Genomic DNA, 23,835 nt, shown 5'->3' on the forward strand with positions numbered 1-23,835 from the left:
CGGGGGCGCTCTGACGACTCGCCCCCGCTCCTGCTGCCCCCGGAGGTCCGGCTCACCGTGCTGGGCTGGGCCATCCGAGGGCGCCTTCTGATCCTCCGCAGCCGCTAACTCCCTCCCCTGGCCAAGCCTGGGGTGGGGGTGGGCGTGGGGTCGCTCAGTGGAGGCGCCCGGGGATGCTGGGGGGCAGGTACTGCATCCCTCTCCCACCCCCTCCCGCTCGTCTTTCCCCCACTTTCACCAGGTAGTCCCCCTGGGGCTCCCCGAGTTGGTGCAAACGCTCCTGGGTGGAGCTCGAACTGAAACTCGCTTTGTGTCCGCAGCCCTGCAGCTCGCCGGTGCCCTCGACCTGCCCGCTGGGTCCTGTGCCTTTGAAGAGAGCACTTGCGGCTTTGACTCCGTGTTGGCCTCTCTGCCGTGGATTTTAAATGAGGAAGGTAAGGAGGCTCGGTGGAGAGGGGCGCGAGGTGAACTTTCTTCCTTGATGGCTTGCTTTTTTTCCCACATGGGTAATGTTATCTTGGAGTTAATTCTCCGCGGCAAGAAAAGTGTGAGTCATGGATCCTCCTTCAAGCCCTCAGCTGTGCTGCAAGGGATGGCCGGGGCAGGCACGGGGCGGGCGGGAGGCCGCCCTTTGTTTACCTGGCCTATGGGTAGAAGCTTAAAATGTGCGTCTCACCCCAGCATTCCTTAATGGAAGGGAGAAACGGAGCACAGCTAATGATTGTTCCCCGCTCTGGGCCTCTGCAGGTACACCATCTGTGTGCCTCTGCAGGCCAGCAACCTTTCTGGTCCTCAGGAGACATGTCTGTGAGTTGGGAAAAGTTGGATGGGACTAGTTCTCCTTCAGCTTTGCAGAAATGGTTCCACAATTCTTTGATGGGACCTCGGTGCTAAGACATCAAGTCTGCCTTGATCCTGACAGTGTTTTTTGCTGCATGATTTCATCCTCACACTCCTGTTTATAATCCTGCCCTGGACAAAAGAAACCATGTACACTGCCAAACGCCTGGGGTCCCTGTCTCACTGGTGGTCATTGTCTTACTACTCTATACTGTTTGGGTCCCAAGGACAAAGTTTAAATGTGGGGTCTTCTGAAGTGTCATCTTGGCTTTATATAGTTGTTTTTTTTTTTTTAAAGTGTGGTTCTCAGTACCCGATGGCAGGCAGCACTGGGTGTCCCTTCTCCTTTCCTTTCTCTCTCTCTTTTGTGACCACCAGTGAAGCCTGATGCCCACAGACTATTTGGATTGGAAAATAGCCTTCTTTAAAAAACATGGTACCCTAGATGAAACCAGCTCCCCTCCTTCCCCACTCAGTTGTCCTCAGGCCCCAGATCCTCCCACCTGTCCCTAGGGGAGGATGGAGCCCAGAACCCCTGGTTAGATGTATGAACTGTCACCACAGCTCACTCTGCCCCAGGCTTTTACTCAGGGTTCTGCATACATTAGCTTCTCTGACCCTCACAGGTAGGTGATGTTGGACCCGTTTTACAGAGGAAGGAATCTCAGCCATAGAATATTCAAATGGCTAGTCCATATCACAGTGTCACTGAGTGGCTAACTCTTGAGTGTCTAGTTAGGAAGAAACAGGAAGGAACTGGTTCAGTAGTAATCTCCATCTTTATCCAACAATTGCCAAGTCTTGACTACTACAGTTTACTTAGGGAATGGCTGGGAAAAAGCAATTCCTGATTTATTATTCGAGGGATTCCTATCTTGCTGATAGCTTTAGGAAAGTCTCTGTAATCTCGCCACTCACTCTTTCCCTATACTGGCTGTATGGAAGCATTGTGGGAGATGGCCTTAGAAATGCCACGAGACTGGCTTTGGAGAGCACTCTCCTCCAGCACGGGGCTTCTCAAACGTCAGCTGCATCAGAATCACCTGGTGGGCTTGTAAGACACAGATTGCTGGGCCCCACTCCCTGAGTGTCTGATTCAGGGGGCCTGAGAATTTCTAACAAGTTCCCAGGTGATGCTGATGATGCTGGTCTCGGGACTACACTTTGAGAACTGCCGACTTCCACAGTCCGTGCACACACACACACAACCTGTGCTGTTGTTGGCTCTGAGTAGGTCTGGCACTAGGGTGAAGGAGCTACTTGCAGGACCCAAGAGTGAACAGCTCCTTAAGTCTTGTTCCCTAAGCACTTGGCTTGCCTCATCCTAGTGCTGGCCCTGAGAAAAGGAAATCAACATCATTCCTTAAGCCAGGATCCTAAGTTAGTCTCTGAGTTCCTGCCTCCGGCCCTCTGTCAGGATGGGGGCCCCCTCACAGCCTGCCTCTGGTCAGTGGGCATGCCACAGCGTGCTGAACACAACTGCCTCCCAGACCCACAGGAAGTCTCTCTGCTGAGTTGGCACCTCTGCCCCGGGACAGCAGTTAAACCGTCCCCCTTCAGGGAAAACAGGAAGATGCTTATAGAAAAAGGTGATTACAGTTTAATAGTATAATGAAGGCACTGTGGCTTTGCTTTCTGCATTCTTTCTAACAGCCACTGCTTTCTGGCTCAGGACTGGGACTACTGGGTTGACTGGGGGAAGTTAATTCATTCTCTGAGCACTCCAGGGTACAGCAGGCGGGTTAGGCTCCAGTTGTTCCAGCTTCAGTTTTTCAAAGGCCAGAACTTGGACGTAACAGTGTACTCCAGGCTCCAGGGCAGTGAGGTAGGTGTGTGGCAGTTGCTGTGGTTGCCTGCTAAGAAGACATCACTAAGAATTTCCCTTATAAGCCCATTTCTAGGTTGGTAAATTAAAGATAATAAAATTCTTCCAGGCTGAAATTTGGCAAGCTGTTCACGAGCTTCTCTGCAAATGCACTTCTTCCTGCAGAAACCCTTTGAAACTGGTTCCATGGTTCCATTCACCTTCATGTACTAGATCCACCATGGAAAGTAGTGGGTTTCAGAGACTTTTGCCCAGATGCACTTCTTTTTTTTTTTTCTTTAAGTTCTGGGATACATGTGCAGAATGTGCAGGTTTGTTACACAGGTATAAATGTGACATGGTGGTTTGCTGCACCTATCAACCCGTCATCTAGGTTTTAAGCCTCGCATGCTTTAGGTATTTGTCCTAATACTCTCCCTCTCCTTGCGCCCCACCCCCAACAGGCCCTGGTGTGTGAAGTTCCCCTCCCTGTGTCCATATGTTCTCATTGTTCAACTCCCACTTATGAGTGAGAACATGAGGTGTTTGGTTTTCTGTTCCTGTGTTAGTTTGCTGAGAATGATGGCTTCCAGCTTCATCCATGTTCCTGCAAAGAACATAAACTCACTCTTTGGTATTGCTGCATAGTATTCCATGGTGTGTATGTGCTACATTTTCTTTATCCAGTCTATCATTGATGGGCATTTGGGTTAAAGTCTTTGCTATTGTAAATAGTGCTGCAATAAACATATGTGCCAGATGCACTTCTTATATGTCCATGGTCAGTAGGTTAATTTATTGTGGAGAGAACAATGCAAAAGGCCAGAGAAGGAAGGTAAGTTGGGACACAAATCTGCAAATTGGGATTTCATCACAGGAGAATCAAATCTGGAGGTAGTTGGAAAAGTCTCCTTGTCTCTAAATATCCCCTTTGCTGCCTGAAATAGTATCTGAGGTTCATGCCTTTGATTTACAGTATTAAGTCCCTAGATGTCCCTGATTACAGTTCCAGTGTCTCTATTTCATGGCCACTTTAAAATATGCTTTATCTCCACTGGACACAGAATAGGTAAGTTTTGACCAGGCATTGTGTTGGCCTCGGTTATTTATCCCAATGGCAGGTTCCCCCAGGGAACGCCAGGTGCACCAGTACAGGGGATCGGGCACTGAAACCCAGTTTTGTCTACTTTCTCATTTTGCCCATGGTTGTCCTGCTTTCTTGATCTCCCTCTATTCTTTTTGTAGAATATTTTAATTTTCCCTAACTTGTCAAGGGAAGTGATACTATGTCAGACTTCAAATTTGAACTCACTTCTAAATCTTCAGTTTGAATTGAATCCAGCAAAGAAGGGGTCTGTTTTTGTTTGTTTTTTGTTTTGTCTTTTTGAGAAGGAGTCTCACTCTGTTGCCCAGGCTGAAGTCCAATGGCATGACCTCGGGGCACTGCAAACTTCGCCTCTCAGGTTCAAGCGATTCTCCTGCCTCAGCCTCTGGAGTAGCTGGGGCATGCACCTGTAGTCCCACCTACTCAGGAGGCATGTGCTACCATCTCAGGCTAATTTTTGTATTTTTAGTAGAGTTGGGGTTTCACCATGTTGGCCAGGCTGGTCTTGAACTCCTGACCTTGAGTGATCCACCCGCTTCGGCCTCCCAAAGTACTGGGATTTCAGGCATGAGCCACCGTGCCCAGCCAGGGATCTGTTCTATCCTGTGAAAATCTTTCTCCATTCATTTATCCTATAAAAAATCATCTTTATTCACAGCTCAGAGGATCTGGGAACCCCTTTGAGCAGTGGTCCTCAGCTGAAATCGGGGCTGCTTATTCCATTTTCCTGATGCCAGCTGTGGGGACAGAGGTCCTTTGCCCTGAGGATTCTTGGAGACCATGCAATTGGCCTCACATCCAAACAGGCACAATTCAAAAGAACCATTGAGTGGATTTTGGCTTCATTCTCATTTTTGGACATTGTGGCTTAGCACCTTTAACTGAACTCTGTGAGGAAGCCACTCGAGGAGCTGAGGCAGGGTAAAGCCAAGTCTAGGTGTTGTCCCTTAATTAGGAGTTGGAACACTCAGCTACCTGGAAGAAGAAGGCAGCTGCAGAAATGTCTCAGGTGAAGAGGAGGTAAAAAGAGAAATTGAAAGCACTTGTTGTAGAGAAGCCCTACATTGTTTTTCCACGGTAGGAGTCAGCATTTGAGAAATCACCTAATACAGAGAAAGGCTGGATGGCTTTTGTACCCGGGAGTGAGTGATAGCATCGGAGGCAGGCAGGTGGGCTACAGGGCTGGGCATCACAAACGGGTGGGGTGGGGACACGGTAGAATGTCCCGAAATCACGTGTAAACGCATGTGTGTTTGTCTCTCTCATACCCTTTCCTTCACCCAAACTTGTCCCTTCTCTTTTAAGGACACTTTCAGCTCCTTAGCCATCTGCGTTTCAGTTCTGCACTCAGTCATGTGCCAGTTATTATTAACAGTGATGAATCCTGCCTGCTATTTCTTGAGGCTCAGCTAGAGCCACAAATCTGGCAAGGATCCCAGGTTCCTGGGAGAGGAGAGCCAGTCTTCTTCCTGCAGACTACAGCTCCTTTCCTGATTTTGGAGGGCTGATTCAGCATCCCACCCTGGCATCACAAAGTTCATAAGGCCAGGGACGAGTTGTGCTCATCTGCATGGGGCTACTTGGTCCTGCATTATGTCTGCAGGTTGTTCTTAGAGCTCTCTAAGCAGAAGTACAATCCCCACATTGTATGGGGGCTGGAAATCGGCACAAGTCAGGGATGTTCCTTGACACCCTCTGGGAGAGATGGTCGACCCCAGAAATGTGACCTAGTTACACTTGCAGTATCACATGCCGTTTCCCGCTGCTGCCCTGGCTGTGACTGCTCTCAGGTTGAGCATGGCTGTGCTGTGCTGTGCCTGAGGGCAGCCTTGCTTCTGCCTTGCTTCCTGGGAACCCAGATCCTAGAGCTGGGCCTTGGAGGTCATCCAGTGCTGCCTCCTCATACACAGACCAAGTCAGGCAGCCCTTGGACAGGGCCTCAGCTCCTTGGCTCTCCACCAGTTCTTTTTCCTCCAACATTGGAGGAAACATCCCTGTCTCCACTCTGGGTTCTAAACTCTGAAACTTCGTTGTGTTGGAAACTCTTCATCAGAGAGCTAATTATATTTCAGACATGTGGAAGAACTCAGATTCCAAAGATGCAGTGTTTGGGGCCAACCAAAGCCACAAAACACTACATTTTATGCCATACCATGTAACATGTATTCACTCTTTCAGATGCATAGGGATCCCACCTGTCTGCAATCTTCAGCATGTAGAAAAGGGCCTGGCACATAGCAGGTGCTGGATATGTATTTGTTGAATGAAAGAACCTGTTGAATGAATGTATTAGATCACGAACATATCCTTAAGTGTTTTCCTATGTGCTCCTGGTTCATTCTGCCCCTTCAAAGGTAGTTCCTTATCATGAAGAACAGCTTAAGCCTCGTGGTTAGTATAAGCTCTGGAGCTGGGTAACTTGGATTAGAATCCAGGCTCTGCTCTTTCAAGCTGTGTGGGCTTGGGAAAGTTATTTATCCTCTCTATGTCTCAGTTTCCTTGGCTATAAAATTGAGATAGTAAAAGTACCTATCACATGAGATTGTTGTGAAGACTATATACATTAATACAATTAACACAGAGTGAGCACTTTATACATGTAACCTGATGTTATTCTTACTATTACTTGATGTGTCTTTTGTCAACATCATAAACTTTATAAATAAACATTAGTTTTTCTAACTCAGACAGCTTTCCAAAACAGCTTTTGGGGAGCTAAGGAGAGTGTGGTTTTCTTTTGCTTATAGTTATGCCATCTACTCTTCATTCCAACCAGAGAAAGAACCTTATTTTTCTTATTTGGCTCTAGTTTAAGCACTGGTAAGCCTCATCTCACTTTTGTGTGGCTGAACAAGGTGTGGATATAAAGTAATAACACTGAGTTTCATACTTAGTATGTAGTCTCTCCCAGCAGATTACACATTTTTCTCTATAAATTATTGGTTGTTGTCAAGAATGCTTTGCTTCCTGCTTCATTATTCTCCCACCCCAGCCTGCTAGTGCCTCAGCATCAATTGGCTCCATTAGTGATGGTGCTGGTGCCTTCTATGACCTCTCATCTCCTAAGTTCTTGGACAAGATCCTAACCCTTGGCCTTCCTGTCAATCAGTCTGGGTGCTTGAGTTCTCTTGCCTGACCCCTCCACTTGAGATTTAACCCACCTGGGGTGGTAATATCTGCCTGCTAAGCCTCTACTGGCTTCTGTGGATGTAAGCTGTGTCTGGGCAGCCTCCTCCTTATGAAGGCCAACACCCCATCTGGTTTCCTCCCTACTCAAATTAGAGTTGCTGAATGGGAAGTGGCTACCCAAATCCTGGCCTGATCCCTAATAAGACACCTGGGGATTTTTAGGATGTTTCCCTTCCCATAATTGCAGAAGTCAGCTAATATGTGGGGAGGAAAAAAATAATTTTTGTCAGAGGACTTTATGCTTTTGTTGCCATCTTCAAATCTTTTAGCCTATAGTTACCATGTTTTGGTAACTTGTATCTTGGGGTGTAATACTCATTTAAAATTTTTGGTTCTTAAAATAACAGAACCTCTTTTGTAGATCACTCCAGCATCAGTCTTCTATCTCTTATCAAACAATATTAGGTTTTGAACAAGTTGAGTGAAATCCATTTATGTTAGTAGAGGTGATGGGTATCCCAATAAGTAGAGCTAGCAGGTAGTTAAACTTGTCTTGGGTATATTTGTTGGTCAACCCTGATTTTCATGTCTAACAACTATCCCAGCACTCTCCTTCAATTTTTCTTATGCTTTTCTTAACCAACTAAATCATATAAATGTAGTTATGCATTCAGGTCTAGGTTCTTGTGGTGTTTGATTACATATCCATCTATTTAATCTATATCTATTTACCTATCTAGATAGATAGATAGATAGATATAGATAGATACATAGATAGATAGATAGATAGATAGATAGATATAGTTTCACCTATGCAATGGTTCTCAGCCCTGGCTGGAAATTAAAACAGGTAAAACAAATTTTTTTTAAAGCTATATCCAGGTCTTACTCCAAGAGATTCTGATTTATTTGTCCAGAAATGGGACCAGACTTGGCATCGTTAAAAAACAACACACACTAAAAGACTCTCTAGGTGATTGTGATATGTGTCCATGGTTGAGGAATGTGTATTGGAATGGCTTTCAACTCCCTAGCTTCTCCAGATGTAAGAAAGAAGAAATGCCCTCGTCTTAAGTATCTTTTGATGATTAGCAATTACCCATAGGCTAATGTGCAAAATGCCTTGTTTGGCATTCAAGGCTCTTCACAGTTTGCTCCAAATTATATTTCTCCTCTTCCTTCCCATTAATCTCTAATGTGCTGTTCATTCAACATGCCCTTTACTTACTTGCTTCTTGTTCTATTTGCAAAGTTCTCTTTACCTGTATAATGCTGCTTTTCTATTCTCCTGTCCCATGCTCATCTGCTTAGGTCCCACCTATGCTTTAAGGTCCATCTTTTTCTTAAAACATTCCATAACTTTTCCAGATGAAAACCCTCCCTTCCCATGGCTCTCTGCACTTTCCACTGTGTAAGTCTTCTTATTGGCATCTCCTGATAAGTGTCCCCACCCTGTCACCTCATCAGACTGTTATGTCTCTGAGAACAGGAATCACATCCTCCTTACAATGCCTGATAATATGTGGCATCAACAAACACTTTGAATTTAACCAATCTCTAAAGCCATTGTTGAGATTGATAGAAAAAAAAAATAAAAAATCCTTAACATTTTTTTCCTGTAGTAAAAGAGGTTGTGTTTAGTAATCCTTCCTACCATGGAACTTCAAACAGTTTGAAGGCTTATGCTGTAATTTCCAAATATAACAGCAAAGCAGTATTACAGCTTGTCTCACCAGTACATGGCCTGTTTCATCCCTAATTTGCCAATGGACAAAAAGCTCTTAGATTATTTACCCATCAGGGATGCCTAAGTCCCTTGACTCTCTGCCATCACAAACAACCACAATGCAACCTTGAGAGTGGCACTTCTGGGGCTGGAAAGTATTTTTTGGCAAAGGATGACCAGACTTTGAACTAGCTATGGAGAGCAGGTGTTTCTGAGGCACTCAGGTGTGAGATGTCCATAGCACCCACCTTGATGGTTAAAAGCACATAAGGACATTTGTCTGCTCTGGGAAGAAGTTCTTATATATGGTTATGACAAATGGAGAAAGCAGAGGATCAGGTTTGCAAGTCAGATCTTCCAGGATATTTGCTTTCTCTACTTTGTGAGAAATTTGCATGTGTTTTATGGGATTCTGAGGCTAAGAATAAGATAATAAAACAAGTGGTATTATTACCATAATTTCATTGCATCATGAATAAATAATATGTTTTACAGAAAAACCTACTGCAGACTATTCATACTGTGAACAAGCATCTAAGTGTCTACTATCCATCAGGTTCTATGTTAGTAGTTGGAGGACATAGTACCTGAGTACACAGTCCATAGGGTTCACAGTCATGGTCCCTGCCCTTTGTGGCGGCCCTAGGCCAATAGAGGAAACAAAAACCCATAATTGTGGTAGAAGGTAAAAGGAATTGTGTGCTAGTCAAGGCTTTTCATTTGATCAAGCAGTGAAGGAGGTATTGGAAAGTTATCAGTTAGCTCTCAGAATCAACAGGAAGTATAGAGAGCAATATTTGGGCAAGAGTAATACAGAGATGCAAGGTGTAGGCAAGATACTTCTGGAAGAGGCATTTGTGTGACTTTATCACTGGACATTTGTTACTTCACTGCTGGACCTGCCTGTTCATTCAGTAGCTGTGAGGAGGCTCAATTTGAGGGAGATAGAATTGCTAATGGGGAGGCTAATTAGGAGGCTACCCATGTATCTAAGGAAGAGATTATGAGAGCCTGAATTAGGGCAGGGGGGTTAGGTGTGAAAGGCAAGCAGTAAATAAAGCAACTTAAAGGGGATTAAGTTGGCAGGGCTTGAGTACTGATGGATAGGAGTAATGAGTCAGAGGAAGAGTGACTCTGAAATTTCTAGTTTGGGCAGCTGTTTGGTTGATGGTGCCAACAGTTGGGAGAGTTCCAAGAGGAACTTCATGCTTAGGGTAGAAAGAGATATGATCAGTTCTGAGCTGCCTGGGACACATCCAAGTGGAGATTTCGAGCAGGGCATTGATGTAAGAATCTAAAGGTCAGGTATAGTCTGGGCAGGAGTATGGGAACCTTTAGCAGAAAGGTATTGGTTAAAATTACGAGCAGAGATGATATCACCCAAGGAGAATAGATAAAGTAATAACAGCAGGAGGCTAAGAAAAGATGCCTTGAGCTCACATTGAACGATTAGGTATAGGAAGGAGATGGAGACATGAAAGAAACAGAAAGAACCAGGCATGTATGAGGAGAATTAGGAAAGTGGAAGATTGTAGAAGCAAAGGAGTTAGGAGTTTCAAAAGGAGGATGTGATCAGTGGGGCCCCATGCAGTAGGGTGGAACAAATGGGAAATGCCAATAGTTGGTAAAGACTTCTCAGCAAAAAAAGTTTAGATGTGAGAAGAAAGGGGTTCAACCATACCTACAAACAAACTTTGAGATGAAAGTTTTTATTTTTGTTTTCATTTTGTTTTGTTTTAGGAAGGGGGGACTTGAGCTTGTTTCTATAGTAAGGGGAAGGGACCAGCAAAGAAAGAAGATTGAAAAGACGGGGGCTTCCTTGCTAGCTCTGGATTAGATCCAAGTTCCACTTTGATGATTCAGAAACCCTAAGAGCCTGGGAATTCCTTTGTCCCATATAATTCCAAGTACCCTCCACTGAGTGGCTTGTGGGCACTGGAGTGTCGACTTCAAATGTGTGAAATGTTATTTCTACTGTAAATACAGGGGAGGTAGGAGCTTGGGCTGAATCTGTGGTAATTATGATGTGCCCTGGAACTTACTCATTGAAAAACAAAAACAAGGCCAGGCATAGTAGCTCATCCCTGTAATCCCAGCATTTTGGGAGGCTGAGTTGGGGGACTATCACTTTGAGGCCAGGAGTTCAAGAGCACTCCTGGAAACTTAGCGAGACCCTGTCTCTTTAAAAAAACCAAACAACACAAAAACAAGTCTTTTATAAGCTGCAGGAGAATGTTTTAGGTCTATGGGAATGTTACTGTATAATATATTCTATTTCTGTTATAGAAGTAGTTCCCAGTGAGAAGTGCACAGTGAAACTTAATGAGATAGTCATGCAGTAGCTTCCTATGCAGCCCGGGTCTGTGATCTATAGGTAGCATTTAATAGTGCCTGACAAGCACATTTACTTTCATCATCTTTAACTTTCACAACATTCTTCAAGGTGGCTATTATCAGTATTTTACAGATGAGAAAGTGTGAGACACAGAGAGATTAGTATAACATGCCCAAAGCAACTCAGTTGGAGAGTGAGAGAGTGGGGATATCAAGCCAAGCTCACCTGGCTTGAACTTCATGTGGTCCTAATTCACTTGGAGTTGGATGATGCTTTTGTTATTCCAGAGGTCAACACCAAGGAAGTCAGACTTGCAAGTTGTACGCTTCTCTGCAGAAGGTGGGGAACCTCTGCCCCCATCATCAGTGTTGATGATGTCCCAACATTACAGCTCCTTCCCTGAGTTCTAGGCCCCACCTACAACTAGTGTGTCTCCCAGGCAGTGGTGAGCCTTTGGAAGGCATCAAGTAGAGACAGAGAAATGTAGTTTTTACTAATTTCTTTTCCATAACAGATTAGAGTTTGCTCTTGGAACCATTTGAAGGATTCTCTTCTCAGTCCTCTGCATAATCTTGGAAGAGAACTTCGGGGAAATTTTATAGCGTGACCTAAAATACTTTGGCAGTCTTAAGGAGTATTCCTAAACTTCAAGTTCATCTATTCCTACTGTGAAAGAGTTAAAAGAGTACACAAATAAATGTGCTTTTGCAAGCTGGTTGCCCTTCTAGATAAGAATTTTGGTACTTCTTCATTCTATTACTCTTAATAGAATGGCAATGTTTCTATACAGTCCTGTGATATGTAACTTTGCTAGATGCTTAAAGAAATTTCCATTCCTTATTTGAGAAACTTTTGCCTCACTGCCAAGGAGAGCTGAAGTGTTATTTGGGGCTATGCTTATAAAGAGATGACTTTAATATGCTTTTGCTTCAGTGAGGAGCTGACTCCTTCGTTTACCAATATTTTATGACCAAAACAATCTAATCCAAAACTACAACTCAGCAAGTTTTCTAAGTGTCTACAGATTTCTTCTATTTCTTTGACTTTATTAAAAGTGAATAATAGGGTAGACTGTTTGAGAATTTTCTTTTGAAGTATGTTTTGATCCTATATTAGCCAACTTTAAAGTATAAGCTTTATGGAAAGAAACTGGTTTTCCATTACAAATCCTGAAAATTGGCAACAGCCATCTGAAATCCCACTGTTGTTTCTAAAAATCTTTTTTCTTTTTCATAAATTCTGGTGAGGAAAATGTGAGTTAAACTTTAGTATCTTTGTTGTCAACTTATGTTGTCAATATAAAATATTTAAACTACTTATACATGGTTCTGTACTGAATATTGTATAATATAAGATAAGTGATGTTGGGGATAACACATCTGAAGATGCATTGTATTGGCACGAGGTGTGATTCATTTTCTCTTGGGCTTGTGGACTAGGACTTATAGTACTTGCTTTAAAGCAGGGGTCCCAACCCCCAGGCCACAGATCGGTACCGGTCTACTAGAAGCCCAGTCACACAGCAGGAGGTGAGCAGCAGGCAGGCAAGCGAGGCTTCATCTGTGTTTACAGCCACTCTCCATCACTTGCATTACCTCCTGAGCTCCACCTCCTACCAGATCAGCAGCGGTGTTAGATTCTCATAGGAAGGGGAACCCTATGTAATTTGCGCATGTAAGGGATCTAGGTTGCATGCTCCTTATGAGACTCTAATGCCTGATGATCTGTCACTGCCTCCCATCGCCCCTAGATGCAACTTTCTAGTTGCAGAAAAACAGGCTCAGGGCACCCACTGATTCTACATTATGGTGAATTGTATAATCATTACATTATATATTGCAATGAATAATAATAAATAAAGTGCACAATAAATGTAATGTGGTTGAATCATCCTGAAAGCATCCTCCCACCCCCTGGTTTGTGGGAAAATTTTCTCCCACAAACCAGTCCCTGGTGCCAAAAAGTTTGGGGACTGTTGCTTTAAAGAGTATTGAATTCAAAAGAAAATTCTGCTAACTGTTAGAAATCAATCCCAGGTTTTTACACCATCCTCTATTAAAGAACATATCAATAATTACCAATGATATCTTAATTTCTGTCATGATCAAGTTTGATCCAAGTGGCCCTCTTGCCTATCAAGTACGCTATTATGCAGCTTTTGAGAGAGGATGAGGGTGACCTATGTGTGTAACAGCTGAAAGCAGACAGCTCAGTTGCCTCAGAATATTCCTCAAGCCTCTTGTCTCTCCACAAACTCAGCTACTCACAATAAAAACTGCTAGAAGGTGAAAAGGGTGCAAAATGGTTTATATTTTTAATTAACCCCTTTAATTTGTCAAGCTGGTTATTAGGAAGTCATTTGTACTTTGGGGAGCATATTCCTGTCATAAAATAAGTTTGGACACATTTATGAGCGATCTCTTGCTGAGCACAATATTAGCCTAGTAGTCTAAGAATTCTTAGAAAATTAATTGGTCTTGGAAAAATAGATAATATTTGCCGTTATTTCCATCCTAATGTGCAGTGAATCACAGTCATGCACAAAAGGCACCGGATTTTAGACTCAAGTGATTTAAAGACTTTTCCTTGGAGACATTGACAGAGGAAAAAGCCTGGGGAGAGACCATCTGAGATTTCATTTCATTCTCCTTTAAGTTTCCATCACAAACCACCAGGTGTGCTGCAGAAGGACTTGCCATCAAGGTACCCTCAGCTGGGAGCTAAGGGTGATGCCTGGCATGTTTTATTTCAGTATTTGAAAGTAGATACCTTGATAATCATTTAAAAATTTTTATCCTTAGATTTCGTTTGAGTTGCTAAAAATAAGCTCAAAGACCAAAGTGACATTTGCAAGCATTTATAGAGCACTGAGTGGGCATGTTGGCATTGAACTTGAAGATTCAATAGGAATATGAATCATGACAATTATTTTATTGAACAGTTATTGAGCAATTATCACCAAACACTGTGCTGAGTGCAGGACATGCATCATCTCATTTAATTCTTATAATCCCCCCATGAAGAAGATGCTCTTTACAGATGAAGAAATTGGGATTTAGAATTTTTTTAACATTCCCAAAGTCATAGAGCGAGTTATTGGTGGAGCCTGGATTTTAACCTAGGTTTATCTCCGAAGACTAAGAACATAACCATTCTGCTTTTCCACCTCTCTGTTTACATCCTCTCCTGACATGGGGCCTCAAAGGGTCCTTGTGATAGAAATAATAATAGTTATAAAAGTAGATAACCCATATGGAGTGATTTCATTTGGGTATATATTGTTCTCAGTGTTTTATATTATTAATTAGTTTAACCCTCTCAAGGGCTTGGTGAGGGTGGGTCCTTTTTTATCCCCATTTTATGGTTGAGACAGGTGAGGCAGACAGAAGCCTGCAGGTCTTCAAGATCCTAGGCAGCAGGGCTATATTTTGTAACAGATTTCCTGGCTCCTGCCTGCCTTCTGTGAGGGATACAGCAATTGCAACATTCATTTATTTTCTGCTGCACTTTGAGGCAAGAAACTTTTCTGCTTGAGTTCTGATGTGAGTGACTAAGAGAAGCATGTAAAAACATTAGTTCTCCTAGCTTCTCCCATACACAGGGAGAATTGAATTTGTATTTAAGGAAATGAATTCTAACTTGGGAAAATTTGAAATCCATCATTTTCTTTAGAAATGGCACAGGGCCCTGGAACAACAAGAATTTTCTGCTTGGTTCCAAGTTCCAAATGAGATTAACTTGAGAACTCCTATGAGAGTCTCACACTCAGAGGATCCCCATGACTGACCTACATTCTCTGGACAAATTCCAGTAGAACTGTGTTTCTTGATCATCTTGATGGGCTTGTTTTGAAAATGAGTGAAGTATCCTTATACAAAGAAAAATGAAAATATAATATTTGCCTGCTTGGGTTATGCAAAAAGGCATATGAACTCAAATGGGTAGGGAGGTGAAGTAGGAAACACCACAGAAGCCTGAGAAGAGGGAAAATCCTTCAACCATGGGATAAAGGCAGAGGGGTGAGATCAGTCTTCTGTCTTTCCATCCTGTAGTGGGCAATGTCTCTTGACCCATGGCATACGAGCATGCATCTCTCATTTAGTTCTTACAACCCAGTGAGGAAGGCAAAGAAACCCAGTTTCTTTACAGATGAAGAAACTAGGGTTTAGATAGTTTGTTTTAACATTTCCAGAGTTCATTCTATGGGACATGAACATGTGCATTAGGAAGCCATAGGAGAATAATGACCTGTGTTCTATTATCCTTCTTGTTAAGCTCTTCTTTCATGACCCCCTCCCCTCTTTCCTCCTCCCACTGGCTCTTGGTTCTTTATGACTTGCTTTCCCAAGCCTAGAACAAGTTCTTTCCTCATTCATTCAGGTAATCTAGTGCCATTATCACAAAACCAACGCCATGTTCCACAGTTTAAAGACAGTTTCAATACAGTACAGGTAGAGAGAAAGCTTCTGCTACAACATTCAGTTCTTTTTGGCCTCAATCCTTGAAAATAGATTTCTTCATCATTTTTTCCAGAGACAGTGTAATGGCTGATGGCTATGTTAGGATCTATTAGAGGCTAAGGGGCTGAGATCAAAGGCTATGTTCTTGTGAAGCCTACACTGCCACACCCAAATACCCAATTCATGAGCTTCCTTGACTGGAGGCTCAGTACACTTGATTCACTGATGAATTAAATAGGTAAGGGTGTGCACTAGTGCCATTTCCTATGCATGTCTGGAACCCTCTTCCTTCAGACCTTCACACAACATTCTCTGTCTCTTCATTCAAGCGTTGGTTGAAATGTTAGCTTCTCTCCTGAGCTAAGATTGACCTTAAGTTCAACCTTTCTCACAGTCACCTGATTGTAATTCTCTCACTAGCACATTGGCTCTCTGATATTTTTCTTGTGGATTTAATTATTTGTTCATTGTCTATCAACCCTGCTGAACTCTAAGCTTTGTGTTTATTGTTTATCAACCCTGTTAAACTCTAAGCAAAGAATCCGTCTCACTTGTGTCACCAGATTCTCCTGTGCCCAACACAGTGTTTGGCACTGCAGAGACACTCAGAATGTTTGACAAATGGATGAATGAATCTTAGTCCCTGTGGCAATTCAGCCTTAGCAATCTATGAAGGCTGACACCTTGTCAGGCTTTTTTAAATAAAAAGAAATACCAGATGAGCTCCAGCATCATGGAGACTTCCTGCATAAATGATGTGCTTCCCTCAGGGATGTATCTCGGCAGAAGCAGTGAATAGAAAAGATGAATTTTTCAGTTATGCTTTCATCCTGCTGTTATGGCACCCCCAACTGTCCTTGTCTGCTGGTTCGAATGAGTGTTCCACTGGGAAAACAGATTTATTTCCCAGAAACAGGATAGCATTTTCTTCTTTTGACAAATCTAGAAAGCAATTCCTGCAGCAAAGAAAAGATATATAACATGCAGATACTAAATTCCAAGACACTGCCCAGTCATGAGTAAGAAGGTGTGTGTGTGTGTGTGTGTCTGTCTGTGTCAGAGAGAGAGAGAAATCCTTAACTAATCTGTGGCTAGGTCTTCCCAGTCCCAGATGCTGAATTGGTTGAATGAATTGTTTAAACAATTGTCTTAATTCTCTTCCCTTCCCCTAAGATAAGCCACTGATACCTGGAACCCATCATGGTACTCAAACTCCAGGTAACATGGAAAACACTCTCTCTTATCATCATGGATTTTTTTTTTTAGGATCCCAAATAACACAGAACTCAGTGTGGAGCTCCCAAAGCAGTTTGGAAAAAGAAAGCCAATGAATGGATGTCAGTGGCTGGCCCTAATTTTCATTCATCCTTATGCAAATACACAGTGTTTTGCATTTCTATACCTGCCTCTATGGAGGTGTGGGATAGCCAGTATTACAACCAAGAGTTTAGATCTGTGTTCCCCAGGCCCACTTAAATAGAACCACAGCTACCAATTACTGCCATTTATCATGGGCCCCTACAATTTTTGCACACTTTACCTTGGTTCACACAACCACCCTCTGAGGTGAGTGACATTCCTTCTAGTTCACAAATGAGGAAGCAGAAGTCTCTGGTAGTTAAATGATGTCTGCCTGACATCACACAGCTAGAAGTGGCAGGGCTGGGGCAGGAAGTCTTGTCATGGTGTCTATCCTGCCTCCCAAAGCACTGTCATTATTTTCAGATCCCTTTTAAAGTACTTATCACTCTTTCACTGTATTGGTATTCTTTCAGAACATATCTTTCCCCTCCTATTAGGCTCTAGAGGTTGGCATCCATATCTCTTCCTTCTCTTCATCCCCTGTAGGGTCTTAGTGAAATGCTCTGCATGTAACAAGCCAGGAATTGGACTAAGGTGAGGAAAATGAGGCGTTCTCCTTGGGTGCAAAATTTAAGATGATGCCAAAAATCAAATGATCAAGATAAATAATATTTTAATGCACTATTTAAAAACTCAAAAATAATGCAAAAATTCCATGATGAGCAAAATGACAAAATTTTAAATGAAGACAGAGATGGCTTCTGATCCTGCAGTTGGCTCACCCTAGTCCCAGTCCTGTAAAAAGCACTGAAAACTTGTCGAATGTATAGGTTGTAGAATTGGTGTTTGGCTGTTGTGAGCTAAACATATGATTAAGTATCCGGTGAAATGCTGCCATTCAGAACTCATGGATGAATCAGGTGGACTAAAACCCTTGGCCTTTCCTGTTGTCCATCTGACCATGAAGATGTTGATTCAGCTGTAATGGGATTCAGCTGTGATGGTCACGCCCAAGCCTTGAAGAATGGCCAGAGTCCAGCTTCCCTACCAGCCTTAGCAGCAGTCTACCCAATAGGGAGAGTTTTCTTAACAGAAGTTTAAATTAAAAACTGCCATTGGTTGTCTAAGATTTTGAAATTTCTATGCTTGCTGTTTCATTTTGTCATTTTTCCTCTTTTCTGATTTTTTTAATTTCAAAAAATCAGAGTAGTTGTTTTGGAAGGATACACTTGGATACACTGATATATACATATGATATGTACACACACACACACACACACACACACACACACTCACTATCTCTTTATATATTTATCTATGTCTCCTCTACCATTCCCAGCCCTCTACCAGGGCTAGGGAGGAAATAGGAGCTCAGTAAATATTTTTGAGTTATTAATTGAAGGATTGTAAGAGATGAGCTATAGGAAAAAGAATAGTTTTTTAGGTTTGAGCATACTAAATCTATATTTAAGTCATCACCATAATTTATAGCTAACAAAAAGCTTTATACCAAACAAAAAGATCAGATCAGCAGGTCTAATTTGCTTCCATTTAAACCCATTTTTCCATGCTGTTTTCATTGTTTGTATTTGGGACACTACTTAGCCAGATGAGGGAATCTGTAAGTGAAATGGACTTGCACTGTTGTTCCCAATAACATTTAGTAAAACAGAAATCCTGGGTCCAAGTGTACATTGGGCAGCTTCTCCTCTCAGCAAACAGGCTCAATTGCAGAACAAATCAACACTTTTATGAGAACTTTAGTCTCTCCCTGAAGACATTTCTCCCCAGAGTCAACAGAATTAAAATACAGAAAACAAGCTTCAAGTCCGTAAGCTGTCAAACTGACTAGAAGCTGAAAGTTAGAGACAAGAAAAGCCCTCAGTGGTGTAATAGCCAGGAACTGGGCAGAACAGTTTTTCTTCTTTCCTGTAAATGTGGCCTTCTTAACTGGTGTACCAGGGTTGGGGCTCTGGGTCTGGCTGTTGAAGAGAAGGAGCTATTTCCATCAGAATAAATTCTTCTACTCTATGTAAACAGGCACAATCTACAAAAACTTAGCAGTTTTCAGCAAAAACGGATTTTTTTATTCATTCAACAAATATATACTGAGCATCTTCAAATGCCAGGTGATGGGAACTCAACAGAGAGCAAAATAATAACATCTGTCTCACATGGAGCATGGGTTATGGTGAGGGGAACTTAAAATAAATGACTAGGCGTAATTCCAGCACTTTGGGAGGCTGAGGTGGGCGGATCACCTGAGGTCAGGAGTTTGAGACCAGCCTGGCCAACACGGTGAAACCCCGTCTGTACTATACATACAAAAAGCAGCCAGGCGTGACGGCAGGCGCCTGTAGTCCCGGCTACTTGGGAGACTGAGACAGGAGAATCACTTGAACCTGGGAGGTGGAGGCTGCAGAGCCGAGATCATGCCACTGCACTTCAGCCTGAGCAACAGAGTGAGACTCTGTCTCAAAAGAAAAAAAAAAATAGGCAAACAACAGTAAGATGAGCCAAGTGGTATAAGTTTCATGGAGATGGAGAGAAATATGACAGCAAAAGGTAGCTGTTTTCGCTCAGGTGGGCAGGAAAAGACTCTCTAAAGAGGAAAGTGCTGAGCAGAGGCCTGAATGAGAGATGGAGTGAGCGTAGTTTGTGATGTCCATGTCCTTGTTCATCTTTGAAGTGCCTCATCCAATACTGGGCACATAGTAGATGCTTGGGAAATATATATTTAATAAGTAAATAAAAGAAAAATATAAGAACATTATTTACTACTGTATTTCAGAACTAAGTATTTAGATAGCCATCTTTTGAAAATAATGTTAATTTATCTTATAACTTAATGTCTCTTCATTTACCATTAGATGTTAAAAGATAAAACAAGAAAGTGATAATAGTATTATTAAGAGTTATCACTGGAACCTACTTTGTGCCATACACTTGCTAGGCACTTTATTTTAATTATAATCTGTTGAACAGATTACAAGCCTGTAATTAGGTATCATTATTATCATTCCCATTTTACAGATAAGAAAATTGGGGCTCAAATAAGCTGCCTGAAGTGTATGTTTTTAAATATTGCATCTGGCATTTGTACCCAAGTGGGCTTCATTCCAAAGCCTGTTCTCTTTTTGATGTGCCACTGATTAAATGGAAGCCATCTGAAAAAATAAAATTTTACTGAAAAAGATCTTTATTGATTTTTGCTGAATTACAAAGGGATAAGCGTTCTTTATTTTTTTTTAAAAAAGAAGTGTATGAAGAATAAATCAAATGTGATTCTCACATCTCTATTGACAATAAGAAAACCTTTTCTTTATAAAAATGATGTATATATATAATAATTTTAAAACAATATAAGGACATATGAATTTTTTAAAATTTTTTTTCCATAGGTTATTGGGCAACAGATGGTGTTTGGTTACATGAGTAGGTTCTTTAGTGGTGATTTATGAGATTTTGGTGCCCCATCACCTGAGCAGTGTACACTGCACCCAATTTGTGGTCTTTTATCCCTCACCCCCTTTCCACCTGAGTCCCCAAAGTCCATTGTATCATTCTTAAGCCTGTGCATCCTTATAGCTTAGCTCCCCCATATGAGTGAGAATATACAATGTTTAGTTTTCCATTCCTTCACCGGACATATGAATTAAAATTTTAAAACTCCCTTCTTTTCCTCCAAATCCCAATCCCACTGTCTATAAGGAACCACTACAACCAATTTCTTGAGTAATTTCTGAAACTGCATTTGCACTTGGAGACAAAGAGAAGGGGTGTGTGTGTGAGTGTATGTGAGTGTTTGCAATCCATCTTTAGGAAACAGCTTTTACAGATAATTTTCTGTTTCCTTCCATGCCAGGTGCCTCCAACTTCCTAAATAGCAAAAATTTTACTGCATAACACATCTAAATGAGGAACTAAAGAATGTGTATGCTGGAAGGTACTCCAAAGGCCTCTGGGCAGAACCCTCTAGTTGTCTAATGAGGAAACTGAGGTCCCAGAGAGTCAAATGACTTGTGTAAGGTAACACAATCAGTCCAGAGAGCAGCCAGCAGCCAGTCAGTAAGAAACCTGGGTTAGTAGTTTGTCTATATAACCTCATGCTGCAAAACAAAACAAAGCAGAATAAAATCAAAAATATTCCAAGTCATTGTAACTTGAGTGGAAACAACATTCAAGAGCTTCATGTGAATTAATATTTAGGGAAAATACTTAATCTTAGCTCCATCTGTCTATATGAAATATAATGAAAGAATCAATCAGTAAAACCTCCCTCTGTCAAAATCACACAGGAAACATACTAGAGAAACGACTAACAGGGATTACGAGCTACTTATCCAAAAAGCATGTGTATCGGTTTTCTAAATCTTGAAGGCAAGTGTAAAATAGAACCTTATTATTGAAAACTCATTTTTGCCTTTGAAAAGGTGTTTTGTGATGAACATTCTAGTACATTCAACTTCTCCATATTGATAGGATTTGCTACTTATGTTGCACAAAATGTCACGGATTAAGATAAAATATATCCCAGCTTAAGAATCCCTCTTTCTGTCCAGAAAATCAAGAGTTTTGATGACTACTAATCTATCCATATGTAAATATTTGGGTAGTTTAAAATAGTGTTTTAGTCTATTTTAAATGGCTTTGCTTTAGGAGATGCCTAAAGCACATTTCTATTCTGGTGGCTTTGAAAAATCCTAATTGGAAAAATGATGTAATTTTCATCTAAGAGAATAAACTATCTCATCCAAGCAGGAGTCAAAGCCCCACCTCCTTTTTTTTTTTTTTTTTTTTTTTTAATACATGGAGGCCCCTGAAAGTTAGAATAAGGCAGAAAAACCATGTAAAATTATGATGTTGCATTTTGGTAGAAAACGTGTACTTCACTCCAATCCCTGGCCTGGTCATTGGGTTGAGACATTGAGTGGAGTACACTGTGTTTCTACCAAAATTATTTCACAATTTCACTTGTTATTTTTGTAACAATTACCAAAGCTCATGATTCTTATATTACATAGCCCCAACGAACATTTTCCCATTGTTTTTTCACCCTCCTAATCCTTGCATGTTTGCAGAAGTTTTAGTGGATGCCAAATGTTGTTCTTGAGCAAGTTTGTTTATTTAGTCATTTTTCCTTTCAAGACAATCTATTGATACCCACAGTATTTCAGATCATAATGTAGGGCCTGGGATATAGTAGTGAATGAAACAAAGTTCTGACTCTCATGAAACTTATATTCTGGTAAGGGGAAACATGACATTCACAAACACATAAATAATCATATACGATATCATGTCCTATGAAAAATTAGGGTAAGATGATATGTATGAAGGAAGATTGGGGCAGTTCAGAAAGATCTCTGTCACAGCTCAACACAGACCCAAGGGAAATGGGGCAGCCAGACATGTGACTCTCCAGTATCCAAGTGCTCCAGGCAGAGGGGAAAGCAAGGGCAAAATCCCTGAGGAAAGGGGGTGCTTGGTGAATATGAAGAACCGTCAAGAAGCCAGTGTGCCTGGAATAGAGTGAATGGGAGCAAGACAGAGTGGTAGAAAATGAAGCAAGAGGTAGCCAGGCCAGAGCACTTAGGGACTAACAGGATTTACCTGAATAAGTGGGAACTGGGTGACTTTGAGAAGAGGAAGGTCACGTCTCTTTTCCTTTTAGAAGAATCTCGCAGGCTGGTGTAGGTAGTATACTGTGCATGGGCGAAGGGGAAGTAGGGAGGCAGCTAGAGGTTACAGTTCAGACAAGAGATCATAGTGGCTTAGGAAGGGTTACTGCAGGGCCATGGTGTATGATGGTACAGGTTGTTCACTACCCAAAGGCATCTGGCTTTTCTCATCAAGCCAGGGGTTGCGCCAGCCAAAAGGAAAAGCTATCTTTTTATAATTGGCATCCCAGAGTGGGGGTTTTTCTACAATTCATCTGTCTTTTGCTAAATTGCATGCTGGTGCTAAAAGTATGTACTAGCAATGGTGCTGGTGGGTCACAGTAGAGGTAAGTGGGAAGTGGTCTTATTAAGGATATATTTGAAGAATAACGCCAATGAGATTTGCCGATAAAGTAACACATAAACAACTCAATTAATAAATTAATGAATTAAGTTCATCAATATCTGGGATCTCTGTCACTCCTCCTTGTTGCAGGTGGGTTCCCTAGAAGCAAACCCCAAGGAGATTAGCAAGTAGGAAGTTTATGAGAGGATGCTCCTGGGATCAACACCTGAGGAAGAGAAAGGGAAGAATCAGGACTGGACAGAGGGAGAAATTGTGTGGCAATGCAACCTCAGTGAAGGCCCCAGCCTACTTCGTGGATGTTCTGGCTCTGAGATGACCCTTTTGTGTTTTTCCAAGTCGGGGAAAGAGGGTTAAACCCTGTGTCTAGTATCCAGAAAAAGGCATGTGATCTTGGATGTGCCAGCTATTTTCACTGAAGGCATTCCCCAGAGAGGGCTGACCAGGGGAGGGCTGCTTTCCAGTGGCTGTCCCACCATCTGGAGTAATAAGCCCTTCAGTCCTGAAGAGGGATCTGCAGCACAGCATCTCCACGTCCCATGGAGGGGCACTCCCTGTCCCTCATCTGTGGCATAGATATTGTCAGGATACTCTTTTCTGCTTGCTCAGATGCAGCTTCCAGTAGATTTCCGAGCACCTACCGACAATCCCATCAAATGGCTGTGCAGTAGAACTCATTTGCGTTACACATTTTAGGAAAAAGGTTGCCCATATCCTTACCTTCAGCAAACTTATCAAGTACAGGACAAAAAGTGTATAGTGAGCAAAAAGTAATCGATTCCAAGCTCTTTCATCTGAAAAGGAGCTCAGGTGATCCTAGGGGCCAGTCATTGGCTGGTATGATCTTACATGTGTTTATTATCTAAGGATAGGATCTTTCAGTTTGGTGATGTAAGTGGGAGATGCAGCTCTTTTGGATAATTTAAGAAAATCACATTGTTTATGAGGAAAACATCTCTTAGACACTCTTTCTAGGTGCAATAGGCCTGCCTGCCAGTATGGCCCAACCAGTGTGGTGTTGCCATGACAAAAACTCCTCATTGAGTCACTAGATCAGAGAAGCAGACCTCAGTGTGCCACCTTGGGCAGCCCCATGCAGGTCTGAATGTG

The 23,835-nt window shown here is 42.1% G+C and overlaps 1 protein-coding gene across 3 annotated transcripts in view; it reads left to right on the plus strand.

Annotated features, from left to right (window-relative positions):
* Positions 1-23,835, plus strand: part of MAMDC2 (MAM domain containing 2) — a 182,192-nt gene that overhangs the window by 594 nt on the left and 157,763 nt on the right. For all 3 annotated transcript variants that reach the window (XM_054501711.2, XM_054501710.2, XM_054501708.2), the window contains exon 2: positions 321-434. In XM_054501711.2, the coding sequence (XP_054357686.1) occupies positions 321-434 (114 nt within the window). The remainder of the gene's footprint in view (positions 1-320; positions 435-23,835) is intronic.

Source organism: Pongo pygmaeus, chromosome 13, assembly GCF_028885625.2.
Source record: "Pongo pygmaeus isolate AG05252 chromosome 13, NHGRI_mPonPyg2-v2.0_pri, whole genome shotgun sequence".
In the NCBI taxonomy this organism is placed as follows: Eukaryota; Metazoa; Chordata; class Mammalia; order Primates; family Hominidae; genus Pongo; species Pongo pygmaeus.